At 49.9% G+C, this 20,446-nt stretch overlaps 2 protein-coding genes and 1 pseudogene across 2 annotated transcripts; all 3 read left to right on the forward strand.

The window, feature by feature from the left end:
• The first annotated feature begins 10,817 nt into the window (after positions 1–10,817).
• LOC109771601 (uncharacterized) lies at positions 10,818–11,364 on the forward strand. Its single transcript, XM_020330299.4, has one exon. The coding sequence runs from the start codon at positions 10,968–10,970 to the stop codon at positions 11,232–11,234; it is 267 nt and encodes an 88-aa protein (XP_020185888.1). The 5' UTR covers positions 10,818–10,967; the 3' UTR covers positions 11,235–11,364.
• Positions 11,365–11,910: 546 nt separating this feature from the next.
• Positions 11,911–12,647, forward strand: LOC120974262 (uncharacterized; annotated as a pseudogene).
• Positions 12,648–19,182: 6,535 nt separating this feature from the next.
• On the forward strand, positions 19,183–20,446 carry LOC109771602 (uncharacterized). The gene is made up of 2 exons (XM_020330300.4): positions 19,183–19,269; positions 20,014–20,446. The coding sequence occupies exons 1-2, from the start codon at positions 19,183–19,185 to the stop codon at positions 20,281–20,283; spliced, it is 357 nt and encodes a 118-aa protein (XP_020185889.2). The 3' UTR covers positions 20,284–20,446.

Here is a 20,446-nt window from a genome sequence, read left to right on the forward strand (position 1 = left end):
TTCAAGATTTTAAGCACATAGAGAGGAAACTTGATATTATTGCAATTCCTACAAGCATATATTCCTCCCTCATAATAATTTTGAGTAGCATCATGAATAAATTCAACAATGTAACTATCACATAAAGCACTATTTTCATGATGCACAAGCATAGAATTTTTATTACTCTCCACATAAGCAAAATTCTTCTCATTCGGAATAGTAGTGGGAGCAAACTCAACAAAGTAATTATCATGTGAGGCATAATCCAATTGAAAACTAAAATCATGATGACAAGTTTCATGGTTATCATTATTCTTAATAGCATACAAGTCATCACAATAATCATCATAGATAGCAACTTTGTTCTCATAACCAATTGGAACCTCTTCCGAAATAGTGGACTCATCACTAAATAAAGTCATGACCTCTCCAAATCCACTTTCATAATTATCACAATAAGATTCAACACCCTAAAAAAAAGCGGGGTCATTACTTCCTAAAGTTGACACTCTTCCAAACCCACTTTCATCAATATAATCATCATAAATAGGAGGCATGCTATCATCATAATAAATTTGCTCATCAAAACTTGGGGGACAAAAAATATCATCTTCATCAAACATAGCTTCCCCAAGCTTGTGGCTTTGCATATCATTAGCATCATGGATATTCAAGGAATTCATAGTAACAACATTGCAATCATGCTCATCATTCAAATATTGAGTGCCAAATATTCTACTCCCTCCGTTCCTATATATAGGGTGTATACTTTTTGGCACGGAAATTAAAGAACGCACGTGGAGGAAAAATTTCACAAGTTTTGGGCGAGATTATACCTGACTAATTGACATGAGAAAATAGAGGAGCTTGCCTAATATAAGGAAATGTAATCAAATCCCAAAAAAAATATCCAAACGAGTGGCGCAACGCAGTACACCTTATATTTTGGATCTTTTCTCAAAAATCTATACACCTTATATCAAGGAACGGAGGGAGTAATGCATTCTTCCTCTAGCAATTGAGCACAATTATCGGAATCCTTATTTTCAAGGAAGACATTAAAAAGATGAAGCATATGAGGCACCCTCAATTCCATTTTTTTGTAGTTTTCTTTTATAAATTAAACTAGTGATAAAACAAGAAACTAAAAGATTCGATTGCAAGATCTAAAGATATACCTTCAAGCACTAACCTCCCCGGCAACGGCGCCAGAAACTTCTTGATGTCTACTATGCAACATTCTTCTTGTAGACGTTGTTGGGCCTCCAAGTGCAGAGGTTTGTAGGATAGTAGCAAATTTCCCTCAAGTGGATGACCTAAGGTTTATCAATCCGTGGGAGGCGTAGGATGAAGATGGTCTCTCTCAAGCAACCCTGCAACCAAATAGTAAAGAGTCTCTTGTGTCCCCAACACACCCAATACAATGGTAAATTGTATAGGTGCACTAGTTCGGCGAAGAGATGGTGATACAAGTGCAATATGGAAGGTAGATATAGGTTTTTGTAATCTGAAAATATAAAAACCGCAAGGTAGCAAGCGGTAAAAGTGAGCGTAAACGGTATTGCAATGCGTTGAAACAAGGCCTAGGGTTCATACTTTCACTAGTGCAAGTTCTCTCAACAATAATAACATAATTGGATCATATAACTATCCATAAACATGCAACAAAGAGTCACTCCAAAGTCACTATTAGCGGAGAACAAACGAAGGGATTATTGTAGGGTACGAAACCACCTCAAAGTTATTCTTTTGGATCGATCTATTCAAGAGTTCGTACTATCATAACACCTTAAGACACATATCAACCAAAACCCTAATGTCACCTAGATACTCCAATGTCACCTCAAGTATCCGTGGGTATGATCATACGATATGCATCACACAATCTCAGATTCATCTATTTAACCAACACAAAGTACTTCAAAGAGTGCCCCAAAGTTTCTACTGGAGAGTCAAGACGAAAACGTGTGCCAACCCCTATTCATAAGTTCACAATGTTACGGAACCCGCAAGTTGATCACCAAAACATACATCAAGTAGATCACGTGATATCCCATTGTCACCACAGATAAGCACATGCAAGACATACATCAAGTGTTCTCAAATCCTTAAAGACTCAATCCGATAAGATAACTTCAAAGGGAAAACTCAATCCATTACAAGAGAGTAGAGGGGGAGAAACATCATAAGATCCAACTATAATAGCAAAGCTCGCGATACATCAAGATCGTACCATCTCAAGAACACGAGAGAGAGAGAGATCAAACACATAGCTACTGGTACATACCCTCAGCCCCGAGGGTGAACTACTCCCTCCTCGTCATGGAGAGCGCCGGGATGATGAAGATGGCCACCGGTTAGGGTTCCCCCCTCCGGCAGGGTGCCAGAATAGGGTCCCGATTGGTTTTTGGTGGCTACAGAGGCTTGCGGCGGCGGAACTCCCAATCTATTCTGCTCCCCGATGTTTTTAGGGTATATGGATATATATAGGCGAAAGAAGTCGGTCAAGGGAGCCATGAGGGGCCCACGAGGGTGGGGGCGCGCCCAGGGGGGCACGCGCGCCTCCCTGCCTCGTGGCCACCTCGAAGCTTCCCTGACGTCTACTCCAAGTCTCCTGGATTGCTTCCGTTCCAAAAATAACTCTCCCGAAGGTTTCATTCCATTTGGACTCCGTTTGATATTCCTTTTCTTCGAAACACTGAAATAGGCAAGAAAACAACAATTTGGGATGGGCCTCCCGTTAATAGGTTAGTCCCAAAAATAATGTAAAAGTGTTTAGTAAAGCATAAACATCCAAAACAGATAATATAATAGCATGAATACTTCATAAATTATAGATACGTTGGAGACGTATCACAACACAGCCAGCAAGCCGACGTACATCTTGACTCGCCTTGGCACCTCAATCTGCTCAATTGCTTTGACCTTGTCGGGATTCACTTCGATCCCACGTTGTGACACAAAGAACCCGAGAAGCTTGCCGAACGGAACGCCGAAGACACACTTCTAAGTCTTGTATAAGCGTTGCCCTGTCCTTGGTTTTGACCACTATGTCATCCATATAGGCTTCCATATTTCTATGTAGCTGAGGCTCAAAACCAATTTGGACTGCTCTTGCAAATGTTGAACCAGCGCTCTTCAACCCGAAAGGCATTCGTATAAAACAATACGTACCACATGGGGTGATGAACGCGGCCTTTTCTTCATCTTCTCTTGTCATGAAGATCTGGTGGTATCCTGAGTAAGCTTCAAGGAATGACAGCAAGTCACACCCGGCCGTGGAGTCCACAATCTGGTCAATGCGTGGCAAAGGGAAAGGATCCTTTGGACAAGCTTTATTGATGTTTGTGTAATCAATACACAGCCTCCACTTTCCATTTGCCTTGCGCACTACCATCGGATTGGCCAATCACGTTGGGTGGAGTACTCCTCTGACCAAGCCCGCCACTTCTAACTTCCTGATATCCTCTGTGATAAACTCTTGTCGTTCCAAAGCTTGCTTCCTGACCTTCTGCTTGATGGGTCGCGCTTGAGGACAGACAGCGAGATGGTGCTCAATCACCTCCCTGGGAACGTCGGGGATGTCGGATGCTTGCCATGCAAACACATCGACATTCGCCCGCAGGAAGGTGACGAGCGCGCCTTCCTATTTGCTGTCGAGGGTGGAGCTTATGGTAAAAGCTCCTCCCGTGCCATCCTCCTTGACAGGCACCTTCTTGCTCTTTGGTGGGGCAGCTCTGGATTTCTTGCTCTTGCCGGTGGAGCTCTCTGGCACGTCCTCGACGGTAGCACAGCACTCCGAAGAGGTGCGCTTGCCGGAGTGGGTGCGAGAGGTCTTGCCGGTCTTCTTCCCTCCCGGGGCTTCAGCGGCAGGAGCAAGCGCCTTGGCGGCAGTTGCTGCAACTACCTCTCGGTAGAGTTGGTCGGCGCAGATGAGCGCATCTTTCTTGTCGGAGGGGACGGTGATGATGCTCATCGGCCTAGGCATCTTCAACGTGTTGTAGGCGTAGTGTGATGCCGCCATAAACTTGGCTAGTGCTGGGCGGCCGAGGATCCCATTGTAGGGCAAAGGGATCTCTGCAACATCAAAAACAATCCTCTCTGTTCTATAGTTCAGCTCACCCCCAAATGTAACGGGCAGCGTAACCTTACCTTTCGGCTGACTCCTTCCCGGATTGACCCCTTGAAACGTGCCCGTCTCTTTGAGGTCTCCATCAGGAATCTGCAGCCTTTCGATCACAACAGGCGAGATCAAGTTCAGACCGGCCCCGCCGTCAACTAGCACTTTTGTCACCTTGAGGTTGCGTATTGTTAGTGAAACCAACAACAGCAAACACCCGACCGCAGTTGTGCGATCAGGGTGATCCTCGATGTCAAAAATGATAGGCGTGTTGGACCACTTCAGTGGCATTTGAGCATCGAACGATGGTTCCGCCGCCGTGATCTCACGCGCCCACTGCTTGAGTCGGCGATGAGAGGTGTGCAGCGAGGTGCCACCGTCGACGCACAGGGCCTCCGTAGCTTTCTGGAACTCATGCTCGCCGGACTCGTCGTCCTCGTCATGATCGTCGTCTTCTTGCTTCTTGTCGCGGCCCCGCGCGGGCCTATCTTGTTGATTATCTTTGCCGCGGCGGCCAGCTTGGCCGCCACGCTTCTTGCCGGATCCCTGAGCGCCATCCTGGCCCTTCTCCTTGTCCCGCCTCTTGTATTCGATTTTCTGCTTCTCTGCGAGCTGCTCAACTTGTCGGCAGTTCTGAAGGTCACGGCCCTTGGTGCGATGGATCTTGCAGTACTTCTTGTCGGGGCTTCCCGGTTTGTCGGCGGCCGCCAAGGCCCGGCTGGCGGCGCACCCGGCAACCTCCTTGCCGGGGTCGTCTGCCTTGGCCTTCCTGGCAGTGCCGGCGTCGTCGGATCCCTTGACGACAAGCACGGTCTTGCCCTTACGCTTCCTATTGCGGCATCCGCCCTTCTTTGTCGGGGTGATGGCGTATTCGTCTGTAGAGCCGGTTTCTGCTCCGGCGTCTTCGCCGGGGTACTTCCTCCCCTCTTCAGCCCGAGCACATCTATCGGCCAGAACATAAAGTTCGGCCACATCCCTGACCTTGTTCATCGCTAGCTCTTCACGCATCTTGTGGTTGCGCACATTCTGATGGAACGCGCTGAAGACAGCGGTAGGATGAACATGTGGGATGTTGTACTGCACCCGGCTGAACCTCTATATGTACTTGCACAGGTTTTCGCCTTCCTTCTGGGGGATGACATGCAAATCGCTTGCCTGGCCATGAGCTTGGTGGCCTCCAGTAAAAGCGCCGAAAAACTCATGGCACAAATCCGACCAGGAAGAAATGGAGTCCGCTGGCAAGTGCATCAACCATGACATGACGTTGGGTTTGAGTGCCAACGGGAAGTAATTGGCAAGCACCTTGCCGTCGCGAGCTCCAGCATCTTGCATCGCGATGGTGTAGATGCTGAGGAACTCTGACGGGTGAGTCTTGCCGTTGTACTTCTCGCCGACATCAGGCTTGAACATGCGGTGAGTGGGCCACTGGAACTGCCGCAGCTCACGGGTAAAGGCTGGGCAACCCACCTCGTAAGGTAGGCCACCAGAGCCTCCCGGTGCCTGGTGGTCTATAGTGGGCCCTGCCCGCCTATCTGACTGATGGCGTGCTTCACGCCGCCGCTCAATGGTGGTTCGAGCGTCTTCATGGGCTCGCTCCCGAAGAACTTGACGTTGATCGCGGTGGGTCCGTCGGTCGGACGACGCTATAGAAATGTTATCTCAAGCATCGTCCTGACGGAGCGGCGCCGCGGTAGCTGGCGCGGAGGAGGGGAGTGCACCGTGGCCGCAACACCTCCGGTCCTTCCACCACTCGCATGCGGTGGTTCGACAGTGTCGGCCTGAGGGCCCCGCAGGTCGCAGCTCGTCCTTGTTGGCGATGCTGACGAGGCTCCGGATGGTGGCTCTCCACTCGTCGAGCTTTTCCGCAGCAGGAGGGAAGTCGAGGAGAAACTATGCGCGCGCCAAAGCTTCTACTGGCGTGGGTGGCGGCGAAAGTTGCGTGTACCGTGACGCGCTACGACTTCTAACCACGTTAGAAGGAGCTCTATCATGGCCTTGCAGCTGGGCGCCATTTTCGCCAGCGTCTCGGCGTGCATGCTTGTCTGGTGTGTCCCGCGAATGATGCATAGGACTCTTCCCGCGGCGGTGCTCGGGGTCGCTAACGTGGTGGCGCTACTCGTCGCGCACGACCTGGGAAGAGCGCGTTGCGGGCGCTGGCGTAGGCGTCTTGGAAGTCGCGGCGCCACCAGCAGGCTGCATGACTCTGCCCTTGGAGGGCCCCGCGCCGCCTGCGGGGGCATGGCTCCATCTTTGGATTTAGCGGCGTGCGGCCCGTCGTCCCGCGCACGAACGATGCCGCTCGCCAGGCTTTGGCTGCCAGCGGGCCGCGCCTCGGCCCCTGTCCGCGACCGCCCCGTCTTCCGCCCGCACAGGTACGGGCCGTTCGGCTCCAGATGAACCGATTGCCGTGATCGTTTTCTTCTTAGGAACCATGGCGATGAAGAACTGCTATACTAACTGCTAGGCCGGATTTTCACAACTGCGTCTCCCCTACCTGGCGCGCCAAAGATGTCAGCGGAAACGACACCTATGGGATCACGAGGATCCCTTCTGCGGTTGGCGGGCGCGGGGTTGTGCAAAGAGCGGGTCTAGTAGTTAGCACAAGGAGATTTTACCATGGTTCGGGCTGCGTAGATGCGTAATACCCTAGTCCTGCTTTAGTATATATTTGAGTGTTCTTGAGTTCTTGAACTAGCTACGGTGCGTGCGTGGTCCAAAAAGTCTGAATCCTCTCTCAGTACGCCGCGGGCCTCCTTTTATAGTAAAAAAGGGGTTGCCACAGTGTCACACAGGAGGTGGAAAGTTGTACAGTGCACAAGCTTATCGCCTGGCATCACAGGACAAAACGCATTAAATGCGCTACTTAGGTGTCCTCTTGCTTTATCGGGGACGGTAACGAAGCCCGTCCCGTCCGTCGCCGCATCGCCTTGCTTCGATATGCGTCCAGGCCAACGGGGCATGCAGCGCCATGTGGGCTGGCAGGCTGCTGAGCTGGCGCTGTGGCAGGGTCTTCACGAAGATTTGCATGCCACCACGCAGGTGCTTGTCTAGTTGGCTTAGGAGTCACGTACTGCCACGTGGGTACTTGTTTAGTTGGTGGGTCGACCGCTGAGCTAGGGCGGCGACGGGGCGGCAAGGCCTTGCCGCGGTCGTGCTGATATTCCCGGCAAGGGTCTTGCCGGGGCCTTGTGAGCGCCCTCGGCAAGGGTCTTGCCGGGGCCTCGTTGGTGCCTTGGGCAGGAGCCTTGCCGGGGCCTCGTGGGCATCCTCGGCAAGGAGCCTTGCTGTAGTCTTGCCTTCTGGTTCTCATCTAGGCCTTGCAGGCTCTTTGTCTTCATAAAGATCTGCATGCCACCATGCAGGCGGCTATCGAGTCTTGGTTCCAATGTTTGTCGATGGTGTCGGAACTCTCAGGCTCAAGGGTGGGGGCCTCACCGGAGTTGGGCAAGTTGCCCCCGGCAAGGCTCTTGCCGGGGCTGCGTGGGCCGCCCCGGCAAGGATCTTGCCGGGGGGAAGCCCATCTTGTTGCCTCGTTGTCCGCGCCCCTGGTTGGAGCACTGCTCTGGTAGTCTTGTACTTTTGCCTCCTTTGCCGTGCCAAGCGTGGCTGTCGGCTCGTGGCTGCGACTGCCCGTACACAAGTAAAGGGGTACCAAAAGGACCCCTACTTTTGTAAACCGACACAATGCCTTTCCATTTTCTACGGAACGACCATCTATTTTGATTTTGACGCAGGTCCATGGATGCAAAAGAAAAAATGACTTTCTAACAAGAAGTACGAATACACACAATTCCCTCTCAAGCAATTAAGGAGATCCATAATGTCATAATGGTTACTATTCCCATAAACAATTGTGCTCCCCAAATCTCTGTTGAGATATTTGCTAGGCACGTACATTATAAAACTCTTATCAAGATACTTGAAGATACTAATAAAGTAAACACATAACACCACAATGCATCTAAGTGGCACACAAATTAATTTATATATGAACGTTATTTTTCATTTTCTCAAATCTAGATGGAATTTAAATTACTTAAATATCCTAAACATATATTAAAAATAACATAAGGTTGTTACAATTATAGTAATTTTAGTGGAAAAAGTTGAAATGTAAAATAGTTATTTTAAGTTACTAGTTGTGATTTATGTTGTTAGGTATAATACGAAAAATAGTTGAATTTGTGTATTAACATTGTATCAATTAAAAACTATTTATGTATAATGAATATTATATGTAAATAAGTAAAAATATTTAATATAAATGGATATCAACCATAGTTGTAAATTTCCTAACTAGTTAAACAATGAGAATCTAACATTATCATATACATTTTTATTGTGTTTTTATATGTATTTCTTATGAGCTCTAGTTATGGCATCGATGTTGTTTCCCATATATGTTTCTTTTTTTCTTAGTTTCTTCTTTTATGCATTTTCCAAAGGGTCACCAGTTCAAATCATCATAAATTAGAAGGTTGCTAATGACAAAAAATAAAGTCTTATGTGTACATGAAATAATATTTGGTAAATACAAAAGTTTCATAACAAACTCGTCAAAAGAGAATTTTTTTTATTATTGGACTTTCAAAACAAAATATTACTTATATAAAAATAGAAAATACATAGTATGTTATAATTATTTTCAATCACAAAAAGAATTCGAATGATTATCAAAATTGTTCGCGTAGAAGATGCATGTTGTTTGTTCATATATTTCACCAAATTTTTTTATAGTTCACAAAACATGATAATGTTGCTCACAAGGCTTTTCACGATTTTTATCTTAGGAAATACTTGTTTTGATTGATCAAAAATATGTTCATGGATCTTAGAAAGTTGTTTTATAATTCACAGAAAAATTTCTTTTATTCATAAAATAAATAACACAATGATCAGTTCCTACGGTACATACATTTAAGAAATAATGAACATTTATGTGGATATTTTCAAGAGAAAAAACAATGATTTGTTGTATTGAACTGTTGTTTTGTTGTAGAGAATAAATTCATAACACGTAGTGAAATGATTTATATTAACTAAAACATTAAATAAAACAAACTACGAGGAGGTGCTGCCCTAGGCGTCCTCGTCGTGTTGGGGCCGGTGAGCGTCGGCGCCGGGCCAGCCCAAGGAAACGTCGTCGACCAGGCTCTAGCAACGTCGTCCGCCGTGGTACCGCCGCCAACTGGGCTGGCCCACCGCAGGCAAGGCGCTCCTTCTCCGCGTCGCGTTCCAGCTGCTCGAAGTACTCGCCCTCACGACGCTCCTCAGCCAGCCTTTGCTGCTGCCATTGGTCGAGGTAGGCCTGCTCCTATGCCGGCGTCGCCCCCAACCGGACCGGTGGCGCGCTAACCCACTCGTGCACCACTGCAGTCCATGAGTAGCGCTCGATGGGGTCGGTGCCGGCTCGGCCTTGACGGGGACAACGCCCTCAACGGCGGCACGACGCAGTCTCCCGTCGCGGAGAGCGCCATGGCCTTCGTCATGCACGCCTGGTACGCCTCAGCCTCCTCCTACTCCTTGCGCCGCTCCTCCTCGCTTTCGCGGAGGACTGCCGCCAGCGCCGCCTGGTAGGCGGCCTCCGCCTCCTGGTCCTCGTCGCGCACAACAAGGGGCGGCAGCGGGATATGCCGCACGTTGTGGACGCCGCGCTCCTGGCCTCCTCATGCTCGAATGCGAACCACTGCTCCCAAGGGGGAGAGTCGAGTGCGTAGGCAGGATCGCGATGCTGCTCCAGCGTCAGCAACTGCCGCCGGCGCCGCACCTCCTCCGTGTGCGCCCGCGCCGACCGCGGCGCTGCCGGCACTGGGATCCTCTCCAGATCCAAGTGCCAGTCGTGTGGCAGCGTCATGTCGGGATATGGGAGGGGGACGCGGTGCTCCCAGTGCCACTTTGCCTGGTGCACTGGGACGTTGACGCGCTGCCGAGGTCGGTGGGAAGACGCCGGCGGAGGCGGGGGGAGGCGGGGGAGAGGGGCGGCGGAGGCCTTGCCCTTGTCCATGTCGGAGATGAAGCCCATGGCGGTGGCTAGGATTTGTCGCCGACGGGGAGCACCGTGGGTGGTGAGATGGGGATGGAGGCGTCTGGAAGCGGATGAGGACGGCCCCCCACCTCATGCTCGGATTAAAAAAGGCCGACCGCCGTCGTTGACGCTTGGACCCGCGGTGGGCAGTCGTCATTAATAAAGACGGCCGCGGTAGTTCGGTGGCCGCCAGATGGGGACATGGCGGACACCGAAAGGACGCGTGGCGTATCCGCTTCGCGTCCACGCCGACGCATTTCAGCCGTAATTTTTGGCCGCAAATGGGTCTGCGTGAACACGAAGCGGACGCATTTTAAAAATGAGTCGGCGTGTTGGGCCAGCACTTTTGTCCGCGGCGGCCCAAACTTACGGTGATGGACGAAATGGATGTGCTGGAGTTGCTCTTACACACTGAGGAAAAAAAGCTATATATAAAAGGAAAATGAAGTATCTCATATCTGCGGGATTGGTCTGGTCCCATCCCAGTGGACAAAACCAGCCGCTCTGCCGCAGAAAAAACAAGACGGGGCGAGGTGGGCAGCCACCTGCAACGGCCGGGCGTCGACAGCGAGAGGAGCGGCGCAAGCAAGCAAATGTGTATCCGGAAGCACCCGGTTTCCTGGAATACCAGCACCGGCAGCCGCTTGTTTTGCTTCGGCTCTCCCGTATATAACCCCGTCCCACTCCAACTCTTCCTACCATCAACACAAACGAGCATCAGCTCACTGAGACAGTTCAAGAAAATCAAACTAGCTCTGTTCAACTTCGCAAGTCCACTAGGATCACAAGTCAGTTTTCACTCCCAGCAGCGCGGCAAGAACAAGAAGTATAGGAGAAGCCATGGCTGGTCCGGCGAAGGCATCGTGGATGGTGGCCATGAGCGTGGGCGCGGTGGAAGCGCTCAAGGACCAGGCCGGGCTTTGCCGCTGGAACTATGCCCTCAGGTCCATCCACCGGGCAGCCAAGGCCAACGTCCGCGGCGGCGTCTCGCAGGGCAGCAAGCAGCTTCCGGCCTCCGCGTCGGCGGTGGCGGAGAGGCGGCGAGCGGAGAAGGCCGAGGAGGGGCTAAGAACGGTGATGTACCTCAGCTGCTGGGGCCCAAATTAGGAGTACTAGTTGGTTAGGGGTGTTGTGTTCGTTGCAGCTTGTGCTTATACTTATGCGACAACCCCATGACCGTTTGTAAATACAGCACGATGATGATGATGATGAAAATTTCGGCTATGAATTTATATTACCCTCCTTGTGCATGTTCTTCCATGACTATTTTTTGAAAGGCCAAAAGTTGACGTTTGTGAAGAGAGGAACTCTACAAAACGAGGCATACAGAATACAGAGGAAATTCAGCTTCCTGTACCGAACAGCCAAACTCTGAATAAAGGCCGGGTAGAACAGGGGTGGTTGATCTCAGCGATACACCCGGCTGCCCTCCAAGATTTCACATCTTCTTTGATCAAATTCGAACACCTCCGGATCGCTGCAAGAGGTGGCCGTCAGAGATTATTGCTTTGTGTACTTTGATGGAGTCGACCTGCTGGATGTGCTTCTTGTGGCTCGAGGCGAACCTGTTCTGAATTTCTTTGCTCTGCAGTCTGCTCAAGGCACACGATATCTAATTAACTAAACGTGTTTTCTCTCATCAGAGTGAGACACACATAGTCCTCTTTTTAGTTAGAAGCGCGCCGTGTAAAATATGCGCACGAATGCTTTTGGATGAGCAGACGGTCATGGTGTCAGGACCCGGAAGGGCAGACACTGCACAGCACCGGGACGACAGCGAGAGATGCGGAGCAAAGTGAGCTCTGCTGAAAGCACCAGGTATCCTAGAAAACCAGCGCCCGCAGCCGCCTGTTTTGCTCCGGCTATCACGTATATAACCCCGTCCCACTCCCACTTTTTACCAACAATTCAAACGAACATCAATTCAGTGAGATAGTTCAAGAAAATCAGCTCTGTTCTTTCAACACCGCAACTTTGCAAGTCCACTAGTACTAGACACAGCAATCACAAATCAGTTTCCACTCTCTCTTTTGGTTATATTTCCGTTATGTCGCAGTAATGGAAAGGGGTAATGCCCGGTTAAAAAAAAAGTTTCCACTCTCTAGCAACGCGGCAAGAACAAGAAGAAGGCGTCCTAGATGGTGGCGATGAGCGTGGGCGCTGTGGAAGCGCTCAAGGACCAGGCAGGGCTCTGCCGCTGGAACTATGCGCTGAGGTCCATTCACCGGACCACCAAGGCCAAGGCCAATGTCCCCGGCGGTGCATCGCAAGTCAAGAAGCAGCTGCCTGCCTCCGCAGCAGCCGTGGCGGAGAGGCGGCGAGCGCGGAAGGCCGAGGAGGGGCTGAGGACGGTCGTGTACCTCAGTTGCTGGGGCCTAAATTAGGAGCACTGGTAGCTAGGGAAGCATGCAGCCATGGCCCGCGACTTGGCTGGCTGCCCCCTGATCGATTGTAAAGATACCATGACGACGACGACGACGATGATGATGATGAAAAAATCGGCTAAGAGTTTATAATTTATATCGCCCTACTTGCCCATCCATGTGCTTCAGTGACTTCTTTGAAAGGCCAAAGAATGATCTGTATCAAGAGAGGGAAAAAGTTCATAGGTACACAGAACACAGGGAGAGTAACTCAACAAAGCGAGCCGTTCTACACAAAACAGAGCAGCTTCATATGCAGACAAACTGTCAACAAAGGGTAGAACAGTGAAAAAACGAAAAGGAGTTCGATCTCAGCGATACACCCGGCCTCCCTCCAAGATCTCAGATCTTGTCTGATCCATTCGCACACCTCAAGTTCGCTGCAATGGATGCCGTTAGAGATTCTGACGCTGGTTCCTTACAACATATTATCCTCTGATGATTATTTTGGCGTTGTATGCTCTGCATTAGTTGCAAGTACTTTCTGTTTCTCGGAGTTGACCTGGAGATCGTTCATGGCGAACGTGCTCTGAATTTCATCACTCTGCACTCTGCTGTAGGTGCAGACGATGGCATGTTAAACTAAATGTGATCAGAGGGATGGCGCTAATAAGTTAACTAAATATGTTTTTTTTTTCTCATCAGAGTGGTGAAAGAGTGAGACACGGAGCAGTCCCCTTTCCAGTTGTAGGTGCACCGAGTAGATTATGCGCATGATACGTTTGCATGAGCAAATGCTGACACAAATTGGTAGACGGCCACCACCGGCCGCTGGTACGGTGGAAACCGTGGCCTCCGACGTCTTGTTTTCACAGCCCGTCCGCGTCTCCCGTACCTTCGCCCTTGCCGTCAACCCAACAGCCAAAAGAGCATGTGGCCAAAAGTTGTAGTTAACCCACGTGTGAGCAGAGCAAACCGCGTCACAAAAAGGAGGATTGTTAGTTTAAGATTCACTTGCTGATCCTAGGAGGGGAGAAGATTCTAGAACGCTGCGTGCCTCGCCTGAACTCTACGCGCCTTGTTTGGTTCCCTGCATAACACCTTCACATCCTCGGAATTCAATTTTGGATCGTTGGTTACCTGTGTGTATGGTTGGGTCTGCATAAACAGTAATCAACACAGTCCAGATCCTGGCTCTGGAGAAATGGTCAAATCAACCATTTCTAATGAGCCAGGCCCGCCCGATCAAGCGCAAGGATGGCAGGCACTTGCATGCGAAGGGACGAGCGGGAGAAGCCACATTGTTTCCGTAAGCAGTGTCATAAATCCCCTCACCCTTATCTCACCGCTCACTCTCCACTCTCTCCACTGCCACACACACACACACCAGGTCGAAGATCTGGATGACGAGCATTGGCGGCGACCACCGGCTTCATTACCCCTTCTTCATCCATTCGTCAATGACGGTAAGCCCTTGTCTGCCCAATTTAGGGATCCATGCAGGCATCGATTTAGACTTGGAGGCTTTGATTTGGGTTTAGGGTTTTATTTAGATTCTCATGCGACTTGATTAGGGTGTCGATTAAGGGTTTCATATGGCTTGATTAGGGTGTGGAACTGTGGATATTGGTTCGATTTGGGTGTTCAAGTCGGTTGTATTTGAGTGTGGATATGGGGTTATATTTGGGTGTGTGGGTATGGGGTTAGATTTCGATATGGCGTTAGATTTTGGTGTGGATATGGAAATGTGGTTAGATTTTGGTGTCGGCTTGGAGTTGGATCTGGGTGTTGATATAGGCTCAGTTAAGGGTTTGACAGGACTCGAGTCGGTCTTGTCGGCATGAAAACTATTGATCTTGTTGTAGGAGCCTGTTGGCAGTGATGATGTTTTTTTGTTGTTGTAGTAGATTCATCTGTTTTTGATTTTAGCCTAGGTCCATGGAAGCAAAAGAAAAAATTGACTTCCTAACAAGAAGTACTCCCTCCGTCCGGAATTCATTGTCGCAGAAATGGATAAAAATAAATGTGTCTAAAACTAAAATATGTCTAGATACATCTATTTCTACGACAAGTAATTCCAGATGAAGCGGGTACTTCTTACAAGTACACACGAGTTCCTTTCAAGTAATTAAGCAGATTGATGATACCATAACGATTACTATTCTCATAAACAATTGTGCTCCACAAACCAACCAAGATATTTGCTAGGCACGTATATTATTAAATTCTTAGCAAGATATTTGAACATAGTAATCAGTCAAACACATAACACAACTACGCGTCTAAGTGGCACAACAATTAATCTATATATGAATTTTTTTTCATTTTCTTGGATCTAGATGGAATATATATTACTGAAATGTATTGAACAAATTTTAAAAATAACATAAGGTTTGCAACAAAATGGATTTAGTTTACAATTATAATAAAGTGGGAAATACTTAATTTCTTAGCATTTTTGGCTCATGTTATTACGTATTGTAGAAAAAAATAGGTCAAATTTGGTGGTAAACACTATATCAATAAAACAAATCGTGAATATTATATTAAAAAAGTAAAAATATTTAGTATAAATGGATTAGTTGAGCTCTTTTATGGTGATTGGAGAGTTACGACGGATAATTTCATGTCACTCAACTATATTCTTTTTTAAGCAGAAAATTATTTAAAATATTAAAATTTGTAATAAGGGTATAATAATATTTGATTAATTCATTTTGTCGCCAATTCATTCGTGAAGACCTGTTCATCGTACGTCCCCACGCATAGATGTAACCATTCCCCTTGAATAACCGCCGCCACCGCACTTCTCCCGCTCAATATTTCGTAATCTGCCACCTCAACTCCTTCTCCGACGCATGTTATCCCGCGCAGTTCTCCTTTGTCGTCAAGGACGGAGATAGCCCAGTTTATATAACCGTCGCTGGCCCATTTGCCGAGCGTTGTTTATTCTGAATCTTTTTACCCTGTTCATTTTGGAAACAAAATAATCTGACTGAATTGTATTAGTTATGTAATAAGATTACAGATAAAGATCCACACATATGATGTCTTGTTTCATGTGAATATTTTAGTATATTCATTAGATATAGTCATGAAAATTTTGTGTTGACTATCACCCATCTGAAAATGAACTAATTTTTTAAAATATGTCAATACAAGCTCGTGAGAATTTAGGCGCCTTACAATATACCCCCTATGTAAACAAATAAAAGAGCATTTAGATTACAAATTTAGTGAACTAGGCACTCTTATATTTCTTTATGGAGGGAGTACATGTCAAAGCGAAATGCATAATTTTCAAAAGCATACATCTTAAATTATGGTCCTAAGTTATGCCATACAGGATCTTTACAGAGGTCACCAAATCGAATTGTTTTTACCGAAAATATGACACGTTCTTCACTGTTGGGTTCCATTTGCACATCAAGGACTGGGCAGTGTCTGGTAAAGCAAGTCGCGGAGCTTGCGGAGGTTCCGGAAGTCATGGATGTGGCTGAAATGAAGTATTCCCTACAAAAGTAAGAAATACATCATCTCTACTTCTAAAGGGAGGGTTGGTAGCGTCGCCTCAAGTCCCACCAACCCTATTATCCCACAAGCGTCTTACATGCGACCTTTCGCTCAATAACGGCCAATTTGGGCCGGCCCATTTGGAGCGTGCATTAGCTCAATCAAATCTGTACTTTTTCAAAACAATGTCATGCATTAATTCATTCAAATCAAATCTTAAGAAAATCTCAACCAAGTCAAAACTTTCCTTGGCTTCCACTACCCATAGCAAAATCAAATCAAGTCTTATCAAAAACATAAATTATAATCAAAGTTGGCTAGACCATTTGATGCGTGCGCATGTTTTTATTTTTCGGTTTTTTCATGTGTTTCTTTTTTGGTTTTTTTGTTATATTTTTTCTATGACCAACCTACTATTTTGTGCTCGGCATACTATCAGAATCGGCACCAACCTGTACGGCATGGTGAGTTTGTAGCGTCGCCTCCATTCCGGTTAAACCTCCCCCACCGTTTTTGTTAAATAGGTTTTTAGCCCACTGATCTACTTATTTCGGTTTTTATCTGCCATTTAGTAATATCGTCATGGAAAGGAATCAATCAACGTGATCTCTAATCAATCTTGAAGGACCAAATCTCTACTATGTAAAAAAAGAATAAGATTTCCTCTCCCCTATAAAACCATTTCGCTCTTTGTTTCAGCAAACCTCCTCGACTTCATCCCACCTCCCCTTTCCCCGTCTAGTTTTTTCATCCATTTTTTCCACTGACTCGGGAGCGCAGTGGCTTTCGAGCCCATCACACCCATCCTCCCGATCCCCCATCTCTGGTTCCCTTCTCCCAACCCACATCTCCCCCGTGTGAACTAGGGTTGGGCGCCACCACCGTCTTCCTGGCCGTCGATGAGCTCCCGCGTCTCCGTCGTCGCGCCCATCCTCGCCTCCCTATCTCTCCACAGGAGCTCGACCACGCCGCCCTTTCCCATCACCAGAGCTCGACCACAATGGTCGGCCACCGTAGGACGCTGGTCCCATCCCACGTAGTTGCCAGCCTCCTGGTCCTGGGCGCCGCGGTGGAGGCCTCCGGGGCCAGGATGCGTTCCTCCACAACTACAGATTTAAAATCATCCCTAAGGAGCCACCATTTTTCTAACTTATAACTAGAGCTTTGGGTTGAAGTCTAATCCCAGCATCCCATAGGATTGGGGTATGGTCACTCCTTAATCTAGGCAAAGCTAGGGGGAAAAGCCTATCTTCTTTTTTTGCGTCAGTGTCAGTACTACAAACGAATCTATCTATGGTAGATATAATCAGGTCAGCCTAATTATTTGCCCAAGTAAATTGCCTATTACCTAACTTGATTCTAGTAAACACCAAACCTCAATCCAAGCATTAAATTTGTCACACCGTTTGTGATCTATCTATCATTGTTCTTATCTACAGTGTATCTAATTAGATAAAAATCTCCCACAATAAGGGTAGGAGTATCACAATCTACGAAAAGATTATGGAGTTCAGAAATGAAATTGTCCAACCAATTTTTTCTCTGATTATTCTGATGGGGAACATGCATATGCTTTGTTGCTCGAGTTGACCTGGCTTACGGCATGTGGAGATTCCGAGCATGCGACGAGGTCGTTCGTGATGAACCTATTCTGAATTTCTCTGCACTCTGCTGAACTGACACGAAGCAGGCGGTTATGGCCGGCTGTTATATCGTGGAAACCATGGCCTCCGGCCTCTGGTTTCCGCTGCCCGTCCGTGTCTCCCATACATCCGCTCTCGTGGTCAGCCCAAGAGCATGCTGACAAAAATCCTAGTTAACCTACGTCTGAGAATGAGTAAGCAGAGAACAAAGGAGGATTGCACACACTACAGAGTCGATTAATCCTGATCATCTGCAGGTTTTCTGATCAGATCAGAGTGATATACAGTCATTAAGCCATGCTGATAAGAAGCCTTTTCTGATCAGACTCGCGGTGTGCAGGTGCGCCGCGTATGCGTATCAAACGCTGACACGAAGTCACGAAGAGCACACAGCCGGCCCCTGGTATCGTGGAAACCATGTCCTCGAGGAAGCGTCACTCCTATCTTATCTAATCTCTGCCTTGTCCGATCGTAATGGACAAACCACGAACGGAGAACCAACAAGAGCTCTTGGACTAGTCAGACTCCCATCGCGTCGTCTCCCGCGAGGCGGCCCGGAGGCCAACCCCAACCCTCGTCGCCGCTCCCTCCTCCCCCCTCCTCCTCCCTCGCCACCGCCCAGGGGCACGGCCGGGTGAAGCCCTGCTGTTGCCGGCGGCGGCGGGGCCCCTTTGTCTCCCTGCTCGGGCGGTGCTGGCGCGGGCCGGCGTCCCGGGCCGGGTCGTGGAGCTGCAGCCGGGCCCCATGGCGGCGCGGCGGGCTGGGGCGGCGCCCTGCCGTCCCTGCCTCCCCCCGCGGCGGGCGGCTAGGTGGGTGGCGCGTGTGTGCCCGAGACGGCGGCGGCTCCAGCGCGGCCAGATCTGGCCCATGGCGGCGCGGGCTGCGGGCGGCGCGGGCTGCCGGTGGCCACCTCTGCCGTGGCCGCGGCAGGTGGTGGTGGCACCGCGGCAGTTGGTGGTGGTGGTGCGGGCCGGAGGTTGGAGACGGCGGCCGCGGCGGCTCTTTCGGATCTGCCCTCTCGGCGGCGTGGGCCGCGACGGCTAGGGCTGCGGGCGGCGGCCCTGACCGAGGCCCCCTCGGCTGGTCGGGGTGGCGGCGCAGTGCCGGTGGCTGCGCGAGTGCGTGCCCAGCGGCTACCGTGGTGGTGGCAGGTTGATTGCGGCGGCGGCCAGATTGTTCTGGCATCGGCTCGTCTGTAGGCTGCCTGTATCGGCCTTCGACTCCTCTCCTCGGCGTCCGTTCGCTTCTCTCGCCGGTTGGCTGGCCTTCTCCCGGCTGCTGTCCATCGACCGTCTCGCACCCGGTGCCATAGGACCGAGCTGGTCTCGCGCCCGGCAGCAGGACTGCGCTCGTCTCGCGCCCGGCAACAGGACCGGCCCGTCTCGCGGCCGGCGGCAAGACTACGCTCGTCTCGCGCCCGGTGTCGCAGGACGGCTCGATGGAGGCTTGTCGCCGGCCTATTGGGTCTCGGCGCTGGGACCGGCCAGGGGTGCGAAAGGCGGAGCCTTTCCGCCCGTCTCTGCGGTTGGGGTATCGATGGGGCTCGGAGGACTTGGTGTCAAGGTCTTGGATTCCGGGGCGGCGGCCCTGGTGGTGGTGGCGCAGTGCTCATGGGCAGAGCTCGTGCCTCGGTGTTGCCCGGCTGCCACGGCCGTGTGGGCGGCGTGGTAGCCGGGGTGTGCGTTCGGTGGCAGTGTGTGTTGGCCGGGGTGAAAACCTACTCTATCTTTGGACGGACTGGCGACGGCGAAGATCCCTTCTTGAAGGCGTCGTCGCGGCTATTACTGCCCATCGTGTTGCTCCAGGGGAAACTCTGATCCTCGGATCGGGCGGTAGCGGCGCTCCGGTGCCGTATCCTTCCTGAAGGCGCCGCCTTGGAGCCCACGGTTCGTCATATGCGGCTTCACTTCTTCGCGGTGTCCACAGATGAAGCTCCCGGCGGCTCGTGTAGTGCTAGGGAGTGTGTTGCTGCGCTCAGCGCTTATGTATCCTGTCTTGGGTGTGTGCGTTTGTGGTGGGTGCGTGCGGTTGTACTGGGCACTGTTGATCTATGCTTTATATATAAAACAGGGCGAAAGCCTTTTTCTGTAAACCACGAACGAAAGCAAGATCTGCTGCGAGAACGAGCTCTCGTGAAAGCTGGAAAACCAGAGCCCGCGGCCGCCTGTTTTGCTCGGGCTCTCGGCGTATATAACACCCCGTCCCACTCCCACTCTTCCCCCATCAACACAAGCAAGCTTAGTTCAAGCAGTCCAGCAAGAAAGACAAGCATCAGCTTGGTTCCTTCGGTACCGTAGCTGTAACTCCGTGAGTCCAGTACACAAATCGCTCTCCACTCTCCAGCAAGCAGCGCGGCAAGAAGCATAGACCACGGCAGCTGCAGCCAAGGCGTCGTGGATGGTGGCGATGAGCGTGGGCGCGCTCGAGGCGCTCAAGGACCAGGCCGGCCTCTGCCGCTGGAAATACGCGCTCAGGTCCATCCACCGTGCAGCCAAGGCCAACGTCCGCAGCGGCGTCTCGCAGGGTAACAAGCAGCTGCCTGCCACAGTGGCCGCCGTGGCGGAGAGGTGGCGAGCGGAGAAGGCCGAGGAGGGGCTGAGGACTGTCATGTACCTTAGCTGCTGGGGCCTAAATTAGGAGTGGTAGTAGCTAGGAGTGTTGTGTTTATTGCAGCAAGTAACTTAGTATTAGTATAAGCATGCAGCCATGTCCTGAGACTGAGCTGGTTGCCCCCTGATCGATTGTAAAGATATCACGACGATGATGATGATGAAAATTTTGGTTATGAGTTTATAATTTA

The sequence above is a fragment of the Aegilops tauschii genome, chromosome 2, assembly GCF_002575655.3.
Source record: "Aegilops tauschii subsp. strangulata cultivar AL8/78 chromosome 2, Aet v6.0, whole genome shotgun sequence".
Classification (NCBI taxonomy): Eukaryota; Viridiplantae; Streptophyta; class Magnoliopsida; order Poales; family Poaceae; genus Aegilops; species Aegilops tauschii.

Coding starts and splice junctions, on each gene's coding strand:
- LOC109771601 (XM_020330299.4), top strand. CDS start 10,968: ATGGCTGGTCCGGCGAAGGCATCGTGGATGGTGGCCATGAGCGTGGGC.
- LOC109771602 (XM_020330300.4), top strand. CDS start 19,183: ATGGGGCTCGGAGGACTTGGTGTCAAGGTCTTGGATTCCGGGGCGGCG. Junction 19,270..20,013: donor AGTGCTCATGGGCAGAGCTC/GTGCCTCGGTGT, acceptor CAAGAAGCATAG/ACCACGGCAGCTGCAGCCAA.